The sequence below is a fragment of the Halichoerus grypus genome, chromosome 5, assembly GCF_964656455.1.
Source record: "Halichoerus grypus chromosome 5, mHalGry1.hap1.1, whole genome shotgun sequence".
Lineage (NCBI taxonomy): Eukaryota > Metazoa > Chordata > Mammalia > Carnivora > Phocidae > Halichoerus > Halichoerus grypus.
Window position 1 is genome coordinate 107,314,017 of NC_135716.1, and position 23,858 is coordinate 107,337,874.

At 35.4% G+C, this 23,858-nt stretch overlaps 1 protein-coding gene across 2 annotated transcripts in view; it reads left to right on the forward strand.

The window, feature by feature from the left end:
• DPYD (dihydropyrimidine dehydrogenase) overlaps positions 1-23,858 on the forward strand; it is a 794,994-nt gene that overhangs the window by 458,920 nt on the left and 312,216 nt on the right. For both annotated transcript variants that reach the window (XM_078072719.1, XM_036111511.2), the window contains exon 14: positions 7,379-7,543. In XM_078072719.1, coding sequence (XP_077928845.1) covers positions 7,379-7,543 — 165 coding nt within the window. The remainder of the gene's footprint in view (positions 1-7,378; positions 7,544-23,858) is intronic.

A 23,858-nucleotide genomic window follows, 5' to 3' on the forward strand; every position in this document is an offset into this window, starting at 1 on the left:
AATAGGAGACAGAACACAATGGATTCTCAAAGCCGGCAGAAAAAAGTTTGAACTCCTTAAAACAGTCATTCAGGACTCTCTACTCTGACCCAACTCTACAATCTTCCCATCCTCATTTCCTGTTGCTTTCTCAACTTCAGCCCATGTACTAGTTAAGGCCAGGTGCTTGAACTCTTCTATGTTGACTGTTCCTGAAGCTGATGAGCTGATGAATGAATAAATATGTATTTATCAAATACCACATGCCAGATATGTACTATTTCACTTACAGTCCTACAATCTCTCTGTCATATAGTGAAGCATACAGTGAAGCCAGTTTGACACATGAGAAAGTCAAAGAGCAAAACAAACTACTTTTTGGTGTCCTGGTTACAAAGTTACAAGCTCTTTGAAAAAGGGCAAGAGGAAAGACAAAAGGCTACACAAGTCTGTGATTGAATATTTTACTAGTATGACATAAATAAAATTCAAAAAATTAATCTCCATACTTGAGCAGTGTGAGATACCAAATCCTCTAGATGTTTGACACTAAGAGGTGGGAGATGTTTGATCCAAAGTGAGCACTAGAGAGTACGTGAGTGTCCTTCCTTGACATATAGGAGACATTCAGTATATGCAGTTTCTATTCATTGTTCCCCTCTTTAAGCCTAATCGGGTTGTAAATGGTTTTTCTATTCATTCTAGAACACACCGTGTTGTTTGTTTTTCCTTTTACTTCTACTCTCTTACCCTTCACACACAGGGTATCCATCATGTTAGTTCAGCCAGGCTGTCTGTGTGGACAGTCTTCAGCACACCAACACACTGGAATCACAGAATTCCCAACGTAACCTAAAACACGAGAGGATTTTTAGAGTTCTTACAATTTTGATCTTGCAAGGTTTGGGGCCACGGGAATAGGAAATGGGTTGTCATGGTTAATTCAAGACTGTGGAAAGTTCATTTCATTACATGATAATAATTTTGTCCATATTGCATCCACTTTCCTAGTTAATTATACTATATCAGTGTCCATATGATATTTTCTTCTAAGCTTTCTAAGATGAACCATGCAAAGACTAGTCCCGGTATAGCAGATTCTTTAAGACTCCTTTAAAACTATTTGCTTAGCTCTCAATTACTCCATCTTTGTTTATAGGAGAATATGTATGAATCCTAATTAATACTACCCTGCTAAATATTGTTAATCAGACAAGGGGTGAATATCAAACCCAAGTTAAGCCCATTAGAGTCTCTGCCACCCGGGTAAAATTGGGCCTGAGAGATTACAAGATTTGAGCCTGACTGTGCCTAGACCTTATAACCTGGAACCTGTCAGGGGCCTATGGTTCTATCGTGTGAACTTGGACTGTAACAGAGGAAGCCCTCTATAGAAAGAGGGAAGAGTGAAGAGCTATGCAAATAGAAACAGAGAAAAGAGAGAAACATTTTGAAATGCATTTCCTTCCTGTTATGGGGATTATTCCTTTTCCTTAAAGTAAATACCAGGGCGCCTGGGTGGCTCAGTCGTTAAGCGTCTGCCTTCGGCTCAGGTCATGATCCCAGGGTCCTGGGATCGAGTCCCGCATCGGGCTCCTTGCTCGGCAGGAAGCCTGTTTCTCCCTCTCCCACTCCCCGTGCTTGTGTTCCTGCTCTCGCTATCTCTCTCTCTGTCAAATAAATAAATAAAATCTTTAAAAAAAAAAAAAAAGTAAATACCACATTCTACTTAGAAAAAAAAATTTTTTTAACTTGCTTAAATTGACTTGTTTTTCTTGCAACTAAAATCAGTGCTAATTGGTATCACCGGCATCAGATGTTAAGCGGTCACTAATATCATTCACATCACATAAATGCACCTGAATTCTAGTCTCATCTCTAGTGCTTACTAGAGCTGGGCAGCAGGGGACAAGTCCCTTTAATTTCTCTAAGCCCCAGTTTTAGTATTAGCAGCATGATGACAGAATCATGAAGATCACATAAAATGATGTACGTGAAAGGTCTGTGCTATAAAAATCTAAACTATTATTTTTTCTGCATTTCGATGCCACTATTTCTCTGATAATTTATCTTGTATTTATAGATTACACTGTTACTCGTGTTTACTGTGTTTTCCATGTGGGTAGACAGATTTAAAGTTCCTGATGACAAAGGGGTAACTTTCATCACAATTTCAGGTTTTTGAGTGCTGTCTTTATATAAGACCCTAAGATGGAAAAATTGATGTATTAAGAACCAATTCTCATCCTACCCATTCCGTCCCCCCAAAACAACCAAGTAGAGATTATTCTGACCATAACATTTATTTTGGGGAGTAATCAAATATTAATATACTTAGTTCATGAGGAAAATAAAATGTTAGAGAGTTCTTTCGTAATAGTGGAGTTGCACTGGAAACTGGGCCACTGTTGAATTTTATTTTACTTTTTGTTATTCCCAGGGTAGCCGTATGCCAGATTTATAATGATAGAACCATATTATGTAACAAGATATTTGTTGTTAGATTTATTTACAAAATGATTCTCCTCTACTCTGGAATAATGTATATAAATTCCAGTCATACGGAAAGTGGTATATTTTAGAAGACAGTTTGTCATGCAATACATTTAATTTTTGAAATTCTAGCTTATAAGACTGATTAATGAAAAGATTTGTTTGACAGAAACAACCAGTTTACAGCAGGATTTTGGAAATTAAAAAAAGGAACAACTTACCCCTAAGATTTAAGTGACAGGTTTTCGGGTAAACCGATACAACTTTCTCTGTAGCTCATAACAATATGCACTATGATACCATAAAGTTCATTAAACAGATTTCTCATTTTACCAATGTGTTTCTACAGTTCAGCAGTAAAACTTCTTTAAAATTATATATCACGAATACTTTTAGAATCATCCTTGCTCCACCATCCCCAGTTCTTCCCCAGCATCCACTCTCCTTAATTATTTTTAATTATTCTCTTACTTATATTTGGTCACATAAATATGTTTCACTAAACAGCGTGTTGTGTTGTTTGTTTTAGGTATCATATTCTATATATTTTTCCACAGCTTGCTCTTTTCACTCAACAAATTTTAAGTTAATCTCTTGTGTGGTACAGTAGCTGCGGCTCACTCTGAAAATTTTAGTTTTCATTTTCATTCCGCTTTTTTGGATCCCAGTTCTTTTCCTAGCTTCTTACCAAGACATCTCTGCAAAGTTTCTTTTTCTGTTCACTGAGGCCATTGTGACTATCTCGATCTGGTGGTAACCATGGAAACCTGATAGGTTTTTTTTTTCTAGGATAAGAGAGGTCAAGTAACTGAACTTAAACAAGCAAATATAATCAGCCTGTTTACCATTTAAATCTCTTTACTAATGCTGAAAAATCACTAGCATCACTTCAAATGTTAAGAGGTCACTAACGCTCAATTTTATAATGGTAGTTACAATATCACGTAAAGCAGAGATATTACCTAACATTTCCCTATCTATAAACATCAATTTTTAAAAATCTGTATATTGTTAATGCATTGAAGATTAGGACTATGGTGATTCATCTTCTTTGTTATAGAGGATGAATTCATTTGTTCTAAGTATTCTGAATATGTTTATTTTGTTATATTAACTCCCTTAAGCAATGCTAATATAATTTAGCTATTAAATATTAAAGCAAAATATTATCTTATAAAATCATGCTCAAATTCTAGTATTCCCAGGTCAAAAGCTTTAGTAAGTTATTGCCCAATTATTGAAGCTCTAACTCTATAATCGTATAACCCAGGATAATTGGTTGTATCCATTTTCATTCATCTTCCACTTAATTTAACAATTCTAAGAAGTCTTAAGTCAGTGGAGAAGGTTTTTTTGACAAAGTAGAAAATATGAATGAATTTGGGAAAGCCTAGAATAAAATTTCTATTACTGATTCATCACTGGGTGACAATCTTGGAATCTGGGCACTTTTGTTGAATTTGGAATATGCTGAATTTTTAAATTGCAACAATTGACTCACTGATAGTTGACAAGCTCTACACAGTAGGCATATGTAGTTTGGGCAGTTGTTCAGGATCTTTTTTCTTTGCTTGAGTTAAGGAGAGAGAAAACTGACCTGTTTAGAGAAACACTGCCTGTCATAAATCAACATAAAGGAATAAGCAACCCCTATTATAAAGTAGATGAAATTTCCCTTTGATTTGCCTTGTACTTCCTGTTTGATCTTTGTTAAGATCATTGAAAATTCTCCCGTGGTATATTTACAGTTTAATACCAGATAATAGAAGAGAAAAATAAAACAACCCTAACATTAAAATTAAACTGAAGTCACAGTACACAAAGGACAATTCTCTAATGGCAAAATTTTAGGTTTTGAGTTACCTACCACTAAAGTGGGGCATTTTAAGAAAGAAGCATTTGCTTGACTGTCCTCCAATTAAATCTTGTCAATTTATTGGCCCTTTGGCCATTGTGAGTTGTTGACCTAATTGTTATGAGGAGGGTTATTGTGAAAAAGCATATGGCTTAGAATTACTGGACCATTGAGATTTTCCTTACTCCATATGGGTGCAATTCTTCCATTCTGTGTCTTTTTTATTTTATGATATTCAAAAAAATCCTAAACATACTCTGAAGATGTGGGCCCTGCCTACTAGAGGGTGGATACAAGAAGCAACTATAGCTGTTTAAGACCCTAATAAGTTCATCGGCTAAGAAATCCCATAGGTAGCCATGGACCAGGTTAGAATTCACATCCACCTGACCCAGAGAACCCTAGAGTCAGATTGTATTTGAATGAGGCCATTGTGTTTGGATCCTAGAGATCGGATAAACCCAGCAAGTTAGGGCCAACAGTCAGGGAGCTCTTAGAAGCTACAGGGTGATGAAGTTCAAGCATACTTGCGGTCATCGAGGCTCTGCAGTAGGCTGAGATGGCTGAGATGGCTGAGATGGGGAGAGGTGGAGTAATGGACAACCTATGTCAAGCACACTACTTCCAGGATCTAGCTGTAGTTGGTGGCGGGGAGCTGTATTCAGAGAAGGGGTCCCTGAGCTATCAGGGGAAGCAAGGGAAGTCCCCCATTCTAGAGTAACAGACTGGTAGGAAAGGATCTAAGCAAAGAACCAGTACCTGAAATTTGAATGTAAGCCCAAACCCACATGTTTGTTCAGCAGCAGTATAAAGCCAGCAATAAATCCTGTATGGTTCCCATCCCTCAGGACAAGACCCATTCTAATGCCTACAGTTTTGCTCTAGGCTTCTTTAAAAAAACATTATTTGAACACCTACTAAAGGCCAGGCTAGAAGCTGGGCATGTAATAGCAAACAAGATAGTGTCTTCTCTTCCATACCTTACACTCTAGTGGAAGGTTCAGACCAGAATATAGATAGTCACAATGCAGGATGTTAAGAATGCCAGTTGGGGAAGGTATATATTGTGATGGTGGCATGAGTCAGAGCAGCTTATTAAGACTTGATGATGTTGGAGAGATCAAAAGATTTCTCAAAGGGGCTGAAGTGTAAGCTAAGACCTGAAGAATGGGCGGGAACAGGGATGCTGCTAACATGTTTCATTCAGTAAGCAGGAGGTGCCATTAAACTATAAAATGATCATTTAAAATAGGTGCCCCTTCATTTGTGGAACTGCTCAGTGCCAGGGCACATGAGTTGATGAACTGAGAGAGGACTCCGTTAACTTCCTTGGCCAAGTGTTCCTATGCAGAGCACAACCTGTGGCCTAGAATGGATTTATCTAGGTGAAAGGCTTTTAGGGTAGGGGGTAGAGCAGCGGAAATGAGGACCTCAAAGCTTAAAGAGTATGGCTCTTGAAAATTGGAGTATGGAAGAAAACCAGCTTTACTTGTTCGTAGAATTGTCTCCTCAGACCATGGCAGCACAAGAGTACCTACCTGGGGAAGCTGCACAGAAGCCACCTGCAGGGATGCAGAGCATGCATTGAAGCATTTGCCAAGACAGAAATTTGACCCACTAGGCTCAAGCTTCCTGCAGTGACTCTACTTGTCATTTTACCCATTATAAGATTGTGGAACACTGTTTGACAATAGCAAATCAAAGTAAGGCTGGTGGTGTTGCCCACAATTACAATAGAAGTGGAATGGCTTAATTAGTAAAACATTAACTAGCAGGATTCCTATAAGTTAAAATGTACATATTTAAGGAGGCTTATTGTAACATTTATACCATTTATTTTATCATATACTAATTTGAATGTAAAAGTGAATGTAAATTGCCAGAAATTAACATGCAATGTGAAGAAAAGTCCTTTCATCCTCTGCAACTGTAGCATTTGGCAGATTCAGGAATAAATAATCTTTTGTGGCAAGGGTATGCCTTATCAAACATATGCAGATCAGCACTAATTAATGCTAATTAAGGTTTCCTGTCTATCTAGTTGGAAAAACGTCCAAATGTTATGAAATCCAGTTAGTATGCCTATTACGCTAATTGTTTTATATGGGGTGGTTCTTAATTAAAATATGTAAATTGACCTTAATTGCTATATACTAATGGGGGTTCATGTTATCTCACTAAAAGTGACAAGATGGTGAGGAGGGGTACTTAAATGACTAATTCTGATAAATCCTTAACTAAATGACCTTTACTCAAAATTAATTTTAATTGGAAGTTGGCTAAAGAAACATTTTTCTTCTTTGTTTCTTTTTAGTTTTTAGTAACGTAAGAATGTTACTCTTCTTTGTTAATACAGCTTTAGAAGCAGTTGTGCATTGTTAATTACACTTAACAAGCAAGTTAATTTGACTGTTTACTGTTTATAGTTATCAGGAAGTTATTGATATCCTCATTTCAGTCTTGGGAGAAATGAGTTCTCATTGCATGTGAATTTATAGTTAGAATCCTATAGGTAAGTTGAGCGACCCAGTTAGTTTGTTAGAGTATGTGTTGAAGTTTGATGAGCAAGTAGTACTAATATGTACTCCTTGGATGATTTACATTGGAATTACCTTTTAAGGAAAATATTTTTTTTCTTTACAAAACATTAGCTTTTATTGGAGTTAAAAAGCTCATTGAAGGTGTTTGGATTAAATAGACTGAAATGATATTCTTACATTTTACTTATCAAGTTTTTATTTATTATTTAATTGCAAACAAATTAAAATATGTATGCCCAAACCAGTGTAAATTGATTTACATATTTTTATTTTTTTTACTATGTTAACCTTGCAATTACAGGAAGTAATTTAAATAAAGCTCACAAATATTTTACTCTTTCATTTGGAAGTAGTTTATGTTCATGTGTAATTTAAAATATATTTTTAAAATCCTTCTGTAAAAATGTGAGAAAGGACTTGGTAAAATATTGTCATATGGAAATGAGCATAGAATAAAGATTGTAGTTTTTCTTTGTCAGAAGGAGACCCAATATCTTTACTCTTTTATCAGGACATTGTGACAAATGTTTCGCCTAGAATCATCCGAGGGACTACCTCTGGCCCCATGTATGGCCCTGGACAAAGCTCCTTCCTGAATATTGAGCTCATCAGTGAAAAAACGGCTGCATATTGGTGTCAAAGTGTCACTGAACTAAAAGCTGACTTTCCAGACAATGTAAGTGTGATTTAACGTCTAAAACAAAAGAATTGGCATAAGTTGGTGAATGTTTATTTAAACATCCAATTCATAGGCTTATAAATATTAATGTGTATAATATATTTTATTAAAGAATCTGCCAGTTGCTTTGCTGATGCATAGAAAGATAAAAAAGAAAGAAAAGCTCAAGAACTCATAAAAATCTGCACAATGTGAGGCTTTGTTATAAATGGGTGCCATGCAGATGGAAGAAGTATCTACATAAGCAGGAGGAAGAGAAATAAAATACTCATTTTATTGAGTTGATTTTCACTGGATGTGGCTAGTATTTATGAAGGTGATGACCTTAGGAAGAAATTGCAGACTATAAATCATTTTAAATATAAACCTGAGGCAGAAGCAGAATATCTTCATATACAGAGTATTTATATTTTTTCAGTGGGAAATAATTTACCAAATAATTTTAATACGTTTATACTGAATGAGTCACTGTTTTTTATAAAACCCTTTCTTTAAAAGTACTGTGAACAAAGATTACATATATTTCATTTCTTTATGTTGCCGGTAGTTTTTTAACCTATGGATGGTATTTTCTCTTCAATATATGGTTAGAGTTGTCCTTGATGTCATTCATTCATTTTTTTTCTCCTTCCCTCACCTCAGTGCACATCCGCGTGTATACACACACGTGTGCACACACACACACACACTCATTCTCCCTGCCCCCTTATTTTCTCTCTCAGAGCTGGTGATGAATGGAGATTGAGGTTTGAGCCATGTGTGTCTTTATTTGTAGAAAAGATTCAAAGACAAATTGGAATGGTTTAAGTATTCCAATGATAAATATTTTAAAATCTAATGAAATTTGTGGATGTTTCCCCACAAACCAATACATTAGAAAATCTTACAGAGGGACTTTTGTTATCATACTATTGTCTAACCCATCAAGCTTTGTTTTTGTTTTTTATGTTTTAGAAAATCCTAGTTGTTTCAAAGTTTTCTTACATTGAAGCAAAATTTAGGCACATAGAATATAATTAATCTTTCTCAAGTCAAACCTTCAGGTATGAAGGGTACTATTAAGACCCATGTGAAACCTATAGCATCTGTTCATTAGGAATCTTTCACTTCCTGAAAATGATGTTGCAAATCATCTCTGTGTTCACATTATACAATCAACTCTAATAACAATTATGTTGAGCTATTTGTTTTTGAAAGGATCCAGATCTTGTGTGAAGCTTTTCTCAGAATGACAAGGACAAAAAGTGGGTCAACTATAAGAAGAATTTTATATATATATATATATATATATATATATATATATATATATTTAAGATTTTATTTATTTGTCAGAGAGAGCAAGAGCACAAGCAGGGGGGAGTGGCAGGCAGAGGGAGAAGCAGGCTCCCTACTGAGCAAGGAATCCGATGCAGGACTTGATCCCAGGACCCTGGAATCATGACCTGAGCCGAAGGCAGATGCTAAACCGACTGAGCCACCCAGGCATCTCTATTAATATATTTCTAAACATGGTCTACAGGTTTAAGTATTATACTAGGTACTGAACACGCAATAACATAATAACCATAAACTTGAGCTCTTATAAGATTAAACTGTGCTTCGTACTGTTATAAATGCCTTATATATTTTAACACTCAGTCTTTAAACAATCTTATAAGATAAGTACTATTACTTTCCCCATTTCACAGAGAGAAAACCGAGAGGAAACACAGAAGTTAAGTAGTATGCCCAGGGTTACACAGCTATTACAGTGGTTCCTCCCTCATCCACAGCTACAGTTTCCGTGGTTTTAGTTACCGGCAGTCAACCACGGTCTGAAAGCAGATGATCCTCCTTCTGATGTATTGTTGGAAAGTCAGCCATTGCTTAACGCTATGTCACAGTGCTTATGTTATTCCCCACACTTCATCTCATCACATAGGCACTTTATCATCTTACATCATCACGAGAAGAGTAAAGACAGTACAATATGGTATTTTGAGAGAGAGAGAGAAAGATCACATTCACACAGCTTTTACTACAGTATGTTGTTATAATTGTTCTATTTTATTATTAGTTATTGTTGTTAATCTCTTATTGTGCCTAATTTATAAACTAAACCTTTATTGTAGGTATGTATGTATAGGAAAAAGGATAGTATTGAGAGGATTCAGTGCTACCCTTAGTTTCAGGTATCCACTGGGGGTCTTGGAATATTCCCCATGGATCGGGGGGGTTATTATATACAGTGAATCCAGAATTTGAACTTGAAACTTGCTTTTAGCATCTGTGCTCCTAATGATAGTGTTCTCTAATGTACTTACTGCAGTATCATTTCAGGCCTTTAAAATTTCAATATTACTTTTTAATGCAACATAGGAATAGTATGAAATATAATTTCCCCAAATATTGCTTCTATAGTATTTAGATACACCAGTGTATCTGAAAAAAAATCATTTTTCCTGGAACAGAACTCCCACTAATGGCTTGTCTTAAGTTCTGTCTACCCTCTTCTGGGCAGGAGTGAGATGTTAAATAATGGCCTCCAAGAAATGACTGTAAGTAGACAAGAAAGCTGAGATGAAACCTTCGCTTTGTGATTCCACAGTCAAGTAGAAAGAAGAGGCACATTTCAATGTTCTTTTCAATTTCCCTGGAAACAATTTTCTTCTCCTATAATGCTTTTTCTTCTGAGAAAACAATGCTTGCATTTCTTGATTCTAATTCTTTCACCATTTAGATTATACTCATTATTCTTTTTCTATATTCTTAGAACTAATTTCTAACATTTTTATTCCCCATATCAAAGATAACATTTTAAATACAATTAAAATGGCATTCCCATTTGAACCCATAGAAATAATGTGTTGCACCTAGATATTGCCATGCTGAGAGTAGAATATCCCCCACTGTTTTGGAATTACTCTGATGCCAAACCCAATGAGCTGAATGAAAGAAGGTGACCCTTCATTTTCCAAGTTTAATTATCACTCTCACTGGAGTTTTCCCACATCATTCTCGAGTGTGTGGCTGCCACCTTTAATGACAGGGATCAGATAATTCAACCCACTGTGGCAGCTTCTAAGCAAGGGCTAACTTTTCTGAAAAAGAAATTATCCTGGGGGTTGTGGGGAAAGGGATGTAGGTCAGCTGATATCAGCAGCTAGTATCTCTCTTTCCATAGAGAATAGGCACCAGTTGGCCATGAACTGGAGAAGACAGCTGGAAGAACATCTTGAATATAAAGGCATTGAGACCCCTGACATATATTGTAAGGGCTTGTTTCTTAACTATCACAGAGTTACACCAAAGCCTACACTTATACTAGACTTCTGCCCAGCTTTCAAGGTTTCCTTTTATTTATCTGTGAATTAAATTTGGCACACTGATCATTGTAGTGACAATTATTACTAACTAAGAGGTTTTTTTTTTGTTCCTAAGCTGAGATTTTGCAATGCTTATTATGAAATGTACTGTATAATTAGGGCTTACAGAAATCAATTTTAAGTGAATCCTTTCATTCTCACTGCAAAAGCCTTAGAAACCGTATATTTTAGGCTTCGAAAAAAAATTTTTTACCAAAAAAATACATGCTGCGTTTTGTGTGAATACACTGAATTAGCAAACAAAGACTGACATTTTCTATCATTTGTGGCAGCTAAAGTAAGAGTTAGGCAAAAGATAGGGATTCAGCATTGAATTAGCTGGTGAAGATAGAAAAGGGAGTGATGGCTTTGTTAGAGAAATTAATAAAGGAAGAACAATTGATATGTAAATATACTTCTATTACAATACACCTCATTCTACTGAAACCCTTTCTCAGTTCATTACCGAGAAATCAGCATTGCGCACATTAAGTTCAAAATGATTCCAAAGAAGTTGTTCTTCATCAGCATTCCTGAAAGTGTTTTCCTGACCAGTAGCCTCTAAATACAGAGTTCTTTTTTTTTTTTTAAAGATTTTATTTATTCATTTTGAGACACAGAGATACAGAGAGAAAGAGAGCATGAGCAGGGGGGAGACAGAGGGAGAGGGAGAAGCAGGCTCCCCGCCGAGCCAGGAGCCCGACGTGGGGCTGGATCCCAGGACCCTGGGATCATGACCTGAGCCGAAGGCAGACGTCTAACTGACTGAGCCACCCAGGCGCCCCTAAATACAGAGTTCTTAACCCTACGTGTGTGCCATGGACTCCTTCTATACCCATGTGAACCCTAAAAGCCTTTCTTCAGAATGTTTTTGAATGTGTAAAACCCAATTCAATAGTTTGCAAAGGATTCCCATTGTATTAAAATAGAATGCTCAACTCATTTTAAAGAATATGATATAGTAACTCATGTTCCTCTTTAATAAGTCACTAAGAACACAGGTTCATGGCAGATCGAATAACTGTTGCAATTTTGACATATAATGGTGACTCTCAGCTACACGGTGAGGTATCTGTGACAACCGTATGGTGATTTTCTGTGGCTTCCGCTGGTACAAAGTTACAGGTATTGATAGCGCTACTGTGGTTTGTTGTATTCATGAGGAAACACTAAATTTCAGCAGAGGTTAGTGAAAATAAAGGTCTAATTTTTTCCCATCCAAGTTCATGAATTTCCTGCATTCTGTCAAGAATTCTATGGACCTCAGAATAAGAACCTATGTCCAGTGGTTCTCAGTTCTGGGTGCATCTAGAATCACTTGGGGAGCTTCAGAAAAGGTTTTTATGGTCAGACCCTGTCCTAGTTCAGTCATTTCAGAAATTCTGGCATGGATACAATGAGTATACATCGGGGTGTGTGTGTGTGTGTGTGTGTGTGTGTGTTTGTATTTTTTTATAAACTTCATCAATTAATTCTACTGCATATAAAACCAGCATCATTCATAACCCTTGGCGTACATCATTAAATATTTATAAAAGTCCTGTATCAGAACTTGAGAGCCTTTTATAGGTGCTAGGAACTGTGGGCTTCATGTATCTGTGAAGCAGAGTTTTTCCTCAGTTTATAGATGAGGAAACTGACTTTTTGAAATATTGCATTGCACAAGGCACTGTGTCACACAGCTAGTAAGTGAAGTCACTGGAACTGAAAATCTTCCCATTACTTGGCTCTAAAGAACCTGAGGAATTAAGAGTAATATGTTATTTCAGTCCTCCCTTACCCACCCACTCAGAGGGTCAATTATATTGAGCTCTCTTAACCACAGACTCTCAAATAGAAAACAAAATCTTTTTATTGGACAAAGAAAGAAGTCTGTCATCAGCCAACCATTATTTTGTCATTAGTCCCAGCACAGGACATTTTTATAGCTCAATACTTACTGCTTTGCAGGAATGTAGCTGACTTTAGAAAACAATGTCAGTGACTCAATGTGGACCTTGGTTTGAACTGTTACCGGGTCCCATCTTAAGTTCTGTATTTGAAAATAGGGAGTCAAGACATTCAGTTGGATCTATGTATCCTCTAAGCAAGGAGGATGCTCACTGCTTATTCAGTGGATGTTCATCACCCTATAACTCTTTCAGTCTTCTTATGGGCACTATGAAGGCTGACTCAGCAGAAGCAGGCTTTATTTTCTTTGGATTATTTATAATTAAGTCTCACTCATTAGGAATAAGGGGATTTTGTTACCTCCCCCTCAATCTATTTAGAAAGATAAAATTTAGTAACAGATAAAACTATAATATATATGTTGCCAGGCCAACAATGACCAGTACAGGGTTGTTATTTTTACTTTCATTTTTTATTAAACCATTGCTTTCTTATCACAGAGCTTATAAAGCATAAACATCACCTTGGCCCTTTTCCCCCTCATGTCCTGAAGAGGATACTTACCAACAGAAATGTAAGCATCCCTGCACTGGAGGGGTTCCTCCTTTGCTCCCTCTGGAATTTTTTAACCTTGTCAAGTCTCTGTTTCTGTCAATTTCTACACATTCCCATGTTGATTTATTTTTTTTTAATATTTATTTATCTGACAGAGAGATATAGCGAGAGAGGGACCACAAGCAGGGGGAGTGGGAAAGGGAGAAGCAGGCTTCCCGTGGAGCAGGGAGCCGGATGTGGGGCTCGATCCCAGGACCCTGGGATCATGACCTAATCCGAAGACAGACGCTTAACGACTGAGCCACCCAGGCGCCCCCCCATGTTGATTTATTTTAAATAAATTAAGAAACTGCTAGAGCAGGTATTGAAGGGAAGGCTAGTATATCCCCAGGAAACTCCTTCCTTCTTTCCACCATGAATTCTAGAGGACATAGATACTTCCCAACCTCCCTTCTTTGCTAAAATCCAGGACAGTTATCTGATGACATTACTTTATTGATTTTTAAAAAAATACCTAGTCTACAAAAAATAAAATAAAAATGAATCATAATAGTAATGGAAATTTAAAAAGTTAGGGTGGATGGAGGTAAAACAGTCCATATCCAATTATCCTAACAAATATCTGTTTTCATTTTCCTAGACTTGATAGAGTCTAAGAACTAAAGGCATGAGGTTTTAGATCAGAATGGGTTTGAATTTCAGCGTGTCCTCTGACTTGCTATTTATTGGCACTCTCAACCTCAACTTCCTCATCTGTGCAATGACAATAACTATTGTCAGAGGTTGTACAGATTAAATGAGATATTATATGTAACATGTTTGGTACATTGCAGTTATTCACCACTATAAATTATATTGCATAGGATACCTTTATGCATTTAGCTTTTATTCCTACTTAAAATAATAATTAGTTTCCATAAAATATTCTGAGAGAGGGATTTGGTAAGTCAAAGGTAACAGCATGTTTAGAGCTCTTGAAATATATTGCCAGTTGATTTTCAAAGCATTTTTGAACAATTCATATAAAAGTCAGTATTTTAGAAATAATTAACCAACTAAAAAATTAAAAGCTAACTCACTAAATATACTTTTTAGTGATTCTTCTGAACTTGAGTTTATTATATGTCATATAGAATGTAAAGTCTGATTCTTTGTTCAATGTTGTATTCATTATACTTCTGTGCTTTAATATCATTCATTCTTTTGACTTAGTTTCCAATTAAAACAAGACTTAAATAATGAGTTATTTTCTTAGTATCAGCATAGAAACAAAGAAAATTTAAAATATGTTTGATTCCACAAAGCAAGAATAGCCAAAATGAATCAGAATACATAATGTAGCTCATAGTTCTGTGATTAGTTTCTGGCTCCATGTAGCCAATTTTTTTTTTTTTTTTTTTTTGAGATAAGATATTCCTAGTTTCTTAAAAGAAAACATTAGCTGCAGTTTAGTTGGAGTAATGGGGACTGGATTTACCATCCCAATTGAAACAGCAACATAAAAAAAAAAAAAACTTATAAAATATATGAAAAAACAGTTTTTAAGACCTGGAACATCAGTCAATAAAGATAGTAGTCACTGAGAGATGGAAAACTTAGTAAATGAGCTCTACCATTGCTCAAGAAGGTTTCCAGGCCACATTGCAGGGAGCAGAACCCAGGGATCTGAGTGGAGGAGACAGAAGTGAAAGTCCAGAGAGACCAAGATGGCTAGAATTCACAAGACAGAGCACCAGAAAGCAGAGAGCTACATAACAGAGCGTATTCCAGAGACTGGCAGAAGGTCTCTCTTGAGTATTCATCAGAGTACAGATCAGCTCATGCATGTGAGTGAATTACGAGGGACTGCAGAAAGAACTTTCTGAATGGATTAGAGGGACTAGTACTCAGTTCTTAAATGGGTCTGGGAATAATGACTCTTCCTGCTAGCCAGACTGGAAAGCCCTATGATTCACAATTAGCCATAGGGTGAGCACTGCTTTAGTCATGCCCAACAAACCTTAAAAGCAAGAAAGGATCAAAATATCTCCAAGTGACTTAACTGCAACTCAGAACAAAATTCAAGAATATAGGAATACAAAAATATCTAAGACCAAATAAGATAAACTTCACAGTGTCTGGCATTCAATTAAAAATTACCTATCAAAGAGGGAGACAAACCATAAGAGACTTTTTATTTTTAAGATTTTATTTATTTATTTGACAGAGAGAGACAGCGAGAGAGGGAACACAAGCAGGGGGGAGCTGGAGAGGGAAAGACTCTTAACTATGGGAAACAAGCTGAGGGTTGCTGGAGGGGAGGTGGGTTGGGGGATGGGGTAATTGAGTTCTGGGCATTAAGGAGGGCACATGATGTGATGAGCACTGGGTGTTATACACAACTGATGAATTGTTGAACACTACCTCTGAAACTAATGATAAACTATGTGTTGGTTAATTGAATTTCAATTTAAAAAATTATGTATCATGTAAGAAAGTAGGAAAATATAACCCAAAATAAGAGGAAAATCAATCAATTAAAACTGCCAGAACTGATGAGATGTTAAAATTGCAGGCAAATGCATTAAAGTGTCATTACAACTATATTCCATATGTTCAAAAACTAAGAGATGGAACATAGATAAAAACAAACAAACAAACAAACAAAACCCCACTAAACCAGACTTCCAGAATGAAAACTGCAATGAATAAGATGAAAAATACACTGGTAGTTATTAACAGCATATTAGGCATTGCAGAAAAAATGGTAAGTCAACTTAAAGATGTAGCAATAAAAAATATCTAAAGTAGAATGCATGTGGGGGTGGGGGGTGTTGGGGAGTGGGGAGTAAACATACTGTTAATGAGCTAGGGACAACTTCAAGTGGCCTAATATGTACTGAATTTTCAAAGTTTGAAGAAAAAAATGGCCCCAATTTTCCCAGTTTTTCATAAAACTACAAGCCTTCCCACCTGCCAAACAAACAAACAAACAAAAAAACCAAGAAATTTGAGCCCCTGGCATAAGAAACATGAAGAAAATTACAGCAAGGAATACATCATAATCAAATTAATCAAACCAATGATAAAGAGAAAATTCTAAAAGTAAAGACAAAAAGCCTGTTCCATACAGAAGAATAAATATAAAGTTTATTGTTCTGATTTGTTGTCAGAAACAATGCAAGCTAGAAGACAACAACTTTCAAGTGCTGAAACAAAAAACATGACAACTGTTAATCTAGATTTCAAAATTCAACAACATATCTCTCAAAAATACAGATGTGTATTTTTCAAACAGAAAAAGACTAAAAGAATTCATCACTGAGGGATTGGCACCACAGGAAATATTTTTTAAAACGTTTTAGTCAGAAAGTAAAATGATGCTAGGTTGAAATATGGATCTATACAAAGGAATGAAGAATACCAGAATTTGTAACCATAAATAACTTTTATTTAATTCACTTTATAAGAGAATTGGTTGTTTAAACAAAAATATAAAACAGTCTGTGGTTTATAAAATATATACATTTTGTATTGTAATAGTACAAAATTTGTGAGGAAGAAATGGAAGTATACTACTGTAAGCTTCTAACACTTTATGTAAAGTTTTTTTTTTATCACTTGAAGGTAGACTGATAACTTTAAGATGTATGCTCTAAGCTCTATACAACCAATAAAATAATGCTTGAGAATTATAGTTAAAAAGCAACAATAGAGGTATAAAATAGAATCATACAGAGTACTCAAACCAAAAGAAGACAGAAAAAGAAAGGCTATAAAAAAGAGACAATGCAAATAGAAACCCTGTAGTAAGATGATAGAGTTAAACCTAACCATATCAAAATCACATTAAATGTAAATGGTCTAAACATCCCCAATTAAAAGGCAGAGATTTTCAGATTGGATGAAAAAGCATGACTCAACTATATATACTGCTTACAAGAAAAACAATTTTAAATATGAAGACAGAAATAGGAGAAAATTGAAGCAATGGAAAAAGATGTACCATGATAACTCTAATCAAATAAAATCTTGTAATATTAATAGCAAAGTAGATATCAAATCAAAGATTATTACCAGGGACAAAAAGGACCATTTTATAATGATGAAATGGTCTATCCATCCAGAAATGATACCAATCCTAAGGTTTATGTACTTAGTAACAAAATTTTAAGATACATGAAGCAAAAACTGATAGAACAGGAAGGAGCAATAAAAAAACTCAGAACTACAGTTGATTCCCATACCTACCAGTAAATAATTAATAAAACAATGGAGTGAGGCTATTCAAAATTTGAAAAATGCTATCAACTTATCTAATTGACATACATAGGACATGCCATCCAATGGCAACAGAATACACAGTCTTTTCAAATACATCCATACCATTTACTAAAATAGGCCATATTCTGTGCAACAAAAGACGTCTTAATAATTTTAAAGAATTCAGTTCATCCAAGGTATGTATTCTGACCACAACAGGCATGTATTTGGAAAATCCCCAAAATATTTAAAAAATAAATAATACATCTAAACAATCTTTGAATAAAGGAAAAAATCATAGGAGAAATTAAAATTATTTTGAATTGAATGAAAATTAAAATATAAAATATTAAAATTTGTGGTATGTCATAAAAGCATTACTAGTAGGGAAATTTATAGCATCAAACACATATATCCGAAATGAAGAAAGGTCTCAAATAATTATTGCAACTTCCACCTCTAAATACTAGAATAAGAAGAACAAACTAAACTCAAAGTAAATAAAATAAGGATATAATGAAGATCAGTGGAGGAAATTAGTAAGATAGCAAGAAAAAATAATAGAGAATATCAAAGAAAGTAAAACTTTGCAAAATTCCTTGCAAGAACAACTGAAATTGATAAAACAGCCAGATTGATGAAGAAAAAAGGAAAGAAGAAACAGAAATTATCAGTATAGGAAATGAGAGAAGTAGCACCACTGCAGATTCTATGGATATTAAAGAAAAACTATAGAATATTATCAACAATTTTATGCAAATAAACTGGTCAGAGTCCTTGAAAGACACAAAGTATCAAAGCTTACTCAAGAAGCAATAGATAATGTTAAAGAAATTGAATTTATAGTTCCAGACATTTCCATGAAGAAAACTGCAGGCCCAGATGGCTTCACAAGTAGAGTCTACCAACCATTTATGAAAGAATAATGCCAAGTCTACACACACTCATTCAGAAAAATAATACAGAGGGAATACTTCCCAACTAAATCTATGGTCCAACACCCTAGTACCATAACTAAACAAAGACAGGACAGGAAAACTATGGACCATTGTCCTTCATGAACATAGATGCAAAAGTTCTAAACAAAATTTAACAAATATAATCCAATAATATATAAAGATTATAATATACTATGACAAATGAGGTCTATTCCAAAAATTCTAAGTAGGTTTAACATTTGAGAATATTGTGATTCACAGAAATGACAAACTAAATAATAGCAACAATGACAACAACAATATAAATTGTATAATTATCTCCATAAACCAAACAAAAAAAAATTGAAGCAATCTAAATATCTGTTTCTAATTTAAAAGAAATTTCAGCAAACTAAGAATAGAAGGGTAATTCCTTAACCTAGTGAAAAGCAATAAAAACAAACAAAAAACCCAAAAAACCCATCATAGGTGATGGTGAAAGACTGAATATTTTCTTTCTAAGAGAAATAAGGTAAGGGTATCTGCTCTCACCACTTCCATTCCACATTGTGCTAAAGTTTCTGTGCTGTTAAATAAGAGAATGACAACAACAACAAAAAAAGATACGCAGATTTCAAAGGAAGAAGTAAAACTTTTTTTATTCACAGATGACATGATTCTTTATGTAGAAAATGTGATTAAATGTACCAATAAAAACCACTTTATTTACAAAAGCAGGCAGCTAGCTTACAGGCTGTTGTTTTCAGATATGATTTTTTTTTTTTTAAAGATTTTATGTATTTATTTGACAGAGAGAGAGGGAGGGAGAGCACAAGCAGGGGGAGTGGCAGGCAGAGGGAGAAGCAGGCTCCCTGCTCAGCAGGAAGCCCGATGCGGGGCTTTATCCCAGGACTCTGGGATCATGACCTGAGGTGAAGGCAGACAACTGACTGAGCCACCCAGGCGCCTTCAGATTTGATTTTTTAAAAATATTGCATTAAAATAACGTTGTCTTCATTACCAACTTTTCTTGTACTCTTAAATTCTGTACCCCAGGAGAATGCCTAACTCACCTCATCCTGGTCATGGCCTGTCAAAATACTACTTTAAATAATAGATGAGTTTATTAGCAAGGCTACAAGACACAAGATCAACTTATAAAAATCAATCATACTTTTTATATGCTGGCAATAGACAATTAGAAACTGAAATAAATATATCATATTAATATGTCAATAGCAGCAGACACATAAAATAGGGATAAATCTAACAAAGATGTGAAAGACATGAACTCTGAAAACTACAAAATATTACTGATAGAAATTAAAGATGACCTAAATAAATGGGAGGCTATACTGTGTTCAATGATTGGAAGAGTTTGTATTGTTAAGATGTCAAGTTTCCCCATACTGATGTAAAGATAATATGTAATCCTAATCAAAATGTTAGCACTATTTTTTTGGTGGAATTTCATAAGCTGATTTTGAAATTCCTATGGAATTTACAGTAGCCAAAACCATTTAAAAAGAACCAATTTGGAAGTCTAAAACTTTCTCGTTTCAAAACATATTTTAAAACTACAGGAATCAAGATAGGGTGATACTGGCATAAAAATATACCAATAGATTAATGGAGAACAAGAAGCCCCAGAATAACTGCCTACAACATACTTTTTCTCAAACTTCCCTTTACTTTGTAATTTGTCAGGCTGCCTTTTGGGTAACAATATTGTCTCCTCCATTTGGAAGTATGGCATGGAACACACTGAACCATGTTGAAAGAGACCCTGGGGATAGTGATGATGCATTGAATTTAAACTCTTTTTTGGTATAAATTAGCTCATGAGAGAGGCAATGGAAACAATTTATAAATTATATATTTTTGTTACATAACCAGACCATGTCATAAAATGAAACCAAGTCCATACTCAAACAGCTGGAGTTTTGTTCAGTAGGCTCACTTACTTAATAGCAATTTGGTAATCTCTCATCATTCTAATGTTTTTGTGGAGAACTCAACTCAAATGCATTCTTCTCCTAAAATATTCAAGAAACCAGGAGAGAGAAAGGATAAAGTAAAGCCTTCTACTCTCCTCCCCTTGCCCCCTGCAAGTGCCTAAAATATATATTTTTATCTTAAAGGGCCCATTTAAAAACATCTTAGAAAAAAGCACCAGTTTTTTTATGACAGACTTAAAAGTAGGAGGTAATATAAAGGTTTTTATTTAACATCATAAGGTACTACAATTATATGTGTTGCATTTACTTTGTTACAAACTACTTATCCTATTTTACTTTTGGGGGAGGGATGGGAGCTTGCTGATAGACAACATTTTGCCCCCAGCTTCTTTTTTTGCCACTAGGCATTTTATTCTTTTACATTATACCCTACAGGGAATATTCCAGAGATTTATTTTTCACAAGGAACTATTTTCATATTTTCCCCTTAAGTCTTTGAAGACATGTACTTGAAAGTATTCTCTTTATTTTTTAAGATAGTTAAAACAAACAAACAAACAAACAAAAAAACCCTTAGCGGTGCTGTTTTAAAGGTTTGTATGCTGTGCTATAAGGACTTTTCATTTTTAACCATTATTTATGGTTGGATAATTGATTCCATTTAAGCAGAATTTGAGGCTGTATCTGAGACCCACAAATAAGATCTAATTAATTGTAAACCACCTGAAAGGAGAGTGGTCACAGAGGCCTTGGACAACTAATTTAATGACCAGGCAAACCAAACATTCTTACAAGTGAGGTAAACTTTGATAGAACAAACATGTACAATGAACCCTCCAAATGACTGAAAATTGTATTCTGTGGGATTTATCTTCATTTTAAGAACCAAAGTTATGAAAATATACATTAGAATGAGGGCCATTTTAGTAGGAATAATACATATTTATACAGGCAACTTGCAATTATCCATTTCAGTAACAGGGAAGACAATGAATGGAATTCATCAATAACAATATGATATTTTTACCAGTATCTTCTAGTTTTATACCAAGAGTGCATTTCATAATCATGTTAGAGATAAAAGCAAAGATTAAAAAAAAAAAAAAGAACAGAAGAGAAAGAAAAAAGCAAACATCTTTTGCCAATGAGCCTTTTCCCAAGGCAAAGAAGCAAGAATTGAAAAAGGGATTTTAGGAATTCAGAACATAATAACTTATTAATTTTGTATAGCCATTTGTAGTACACAAATTTCTATTTCTCCGTGTTGATCTCATAACTTTGTAAGGAAGGCATGAATATCATCGTCATTTCATACTACAATCTAATAGCTGGATGAAGGTAAGTAATTTCTCAAGGATTTCTCTCAGATTGTAAATGGTAGAATTTCAAATAGAATTTCAAATTGATAACAGAACATCTGACGTATACACACAATAGAAAATCATTATTTCTTAAAAGTCAAGCTTCAGAGTACTCAAAAATGTTCATGTATGATTCGGTTTTTCTTTTCACCTGGATTTTCTTCCCCTTCTGGTGGAGGTGCTAATGAGCAGAGAAATGGTAAAGGTAATCAGCCAGAGGGAAGAGAAGAATCAAAGACCTAGATAATTCACAAACTGGAAAATGAGCTCCTAACTAATCAAGACTGGATTGTAAATAGGATAGAAGGAATTTATGCATCCCTGGTATTGGCCTGAATAGCATTTGTACCCAATCCAAGAAAAGTATTTGTGAATTTCACAGTTGGCTATTTTTTCTCCCTTTGAGATTTTTTTCCTGAACTAATTATCCATTGTGTATGTGAAGCAAAGAAGTAACTTACCATTAAAGTCATTTTTGAGGTGGGTATTTCACTTCACATGTTGTTAAAATGCCTGGAGCATTAATAAGGAATGAGTTAACTTTATTAATACAGCTTCTTCAGGGAGTTTCTGATCTATATACTGATCACCCAAAAGGAAATTTTGTGTAATATTTTATTCATGCAAAATTTAGGGAAGTAACTGGATTGACTAATCTTTCCATAATAAATAATTTAATTTAACTTTGTGCTGCTTTTTGCATTTTAATTTCTTCATAATGTGTCCTTTAAAACCCCCAGTATTAAAATGATCAGTGACTGTTTGTGCTTGATTTAGTTTAAATTGTAAATTTAGTTATGGCTCTGGGGTTACAAAGTAAGGGGAAGGTGCCTTAATGTAGGAAGTGAACACATTTACAGATTGGAAAAGCTATGTGTGTGATCAGTTTTTTAATGAATTGTTGGAAACAGTGTAGAACTCAACAGAAACAATGACATATAACACTACCTACCAATAATTCTTACTGTTACCTAGACTACGATTGCACCTCAAATACTTCACATTTCATATACTTTCATACCTGTTATTTAACTGCAGAGTTTGTGTCATGTCCTGATGCAGAGTTGTTGCCCTTGTCTCTGCTTAACACCTTCTACGAATTTCCCGACTCAAACTCAAACAGCCAGGATAGATGCAGTATGGTTAGATTGTGACTTTGACATTCAGGCAGGACTTCTACTTCTCCTTTGGATGTGGAAAACCAGAGAACTTGCCACTCCCACCCTAACAAGCAGAACAAGTCAGATAAACTGCAAAATTCGGTTTTTAAAAACCTAGCAGAGGGGCACCTGGGTGGCTCAGTCAATAAAGCATCTGACTTTCAGCTCAGGTCATGACCTCAGGGTCCTGGGATCAAGCCCCTTGTCAGGCTCTGTGCTCAGTGGGGAGTCTGTTTGTCCCTCTGCCCCTCCCCCTTGCTTGTACTCTCTGTCTCTCAAATAAATAAATAAAATCTTAAAAAAAATAGCAGAGATCTGAGAATGCAAATTAACCTACATGAACTAAATTCCTGAGAATGAGAAGTTCTTTTTCAGAGAGAAGAAACACATGACTGCTTTGCACCCTGCAGGAATGGTGAGAGGGTAAGGAAGTCATCATAGAGAAACCAGTGAAATTTTAAAGAACATTTAATGGATGTGTTTGGAGTGGTCTGATGTGTGAAAAAGGAGCCCAGACACAGACCTTGTCAGCCTTTAGCAACCAACTCGTTCCCATGTTACTTAATTGAGTAGCCTACCAGATGTGGGGCCAAAGCAGCCTAACAGAGAGAGCCTCCCTAAGGTAAGCACAGCCTTCTCCAGTTACAGGGCAGAGCCCTGCTGAAGGCTTGGGCTGCAAGGCATTCTAGGCCTTCGCCGATTGTGCTGCAGTGGCTCTTTTGAAGGTTTAAGGAAGGGAAGTTCAGCAGAAAGATATTCTGAAGCACAGAAAGCCAGTGTGGGACTGCAGAGCCAAGAGAACTCCTTAGCAACACAAAAAGCTGGCAGCTGGTCTGTAAGCAGCAAAAGATACCCCATGGTTTGGAAAGTTGGTGGCTGGCCTAA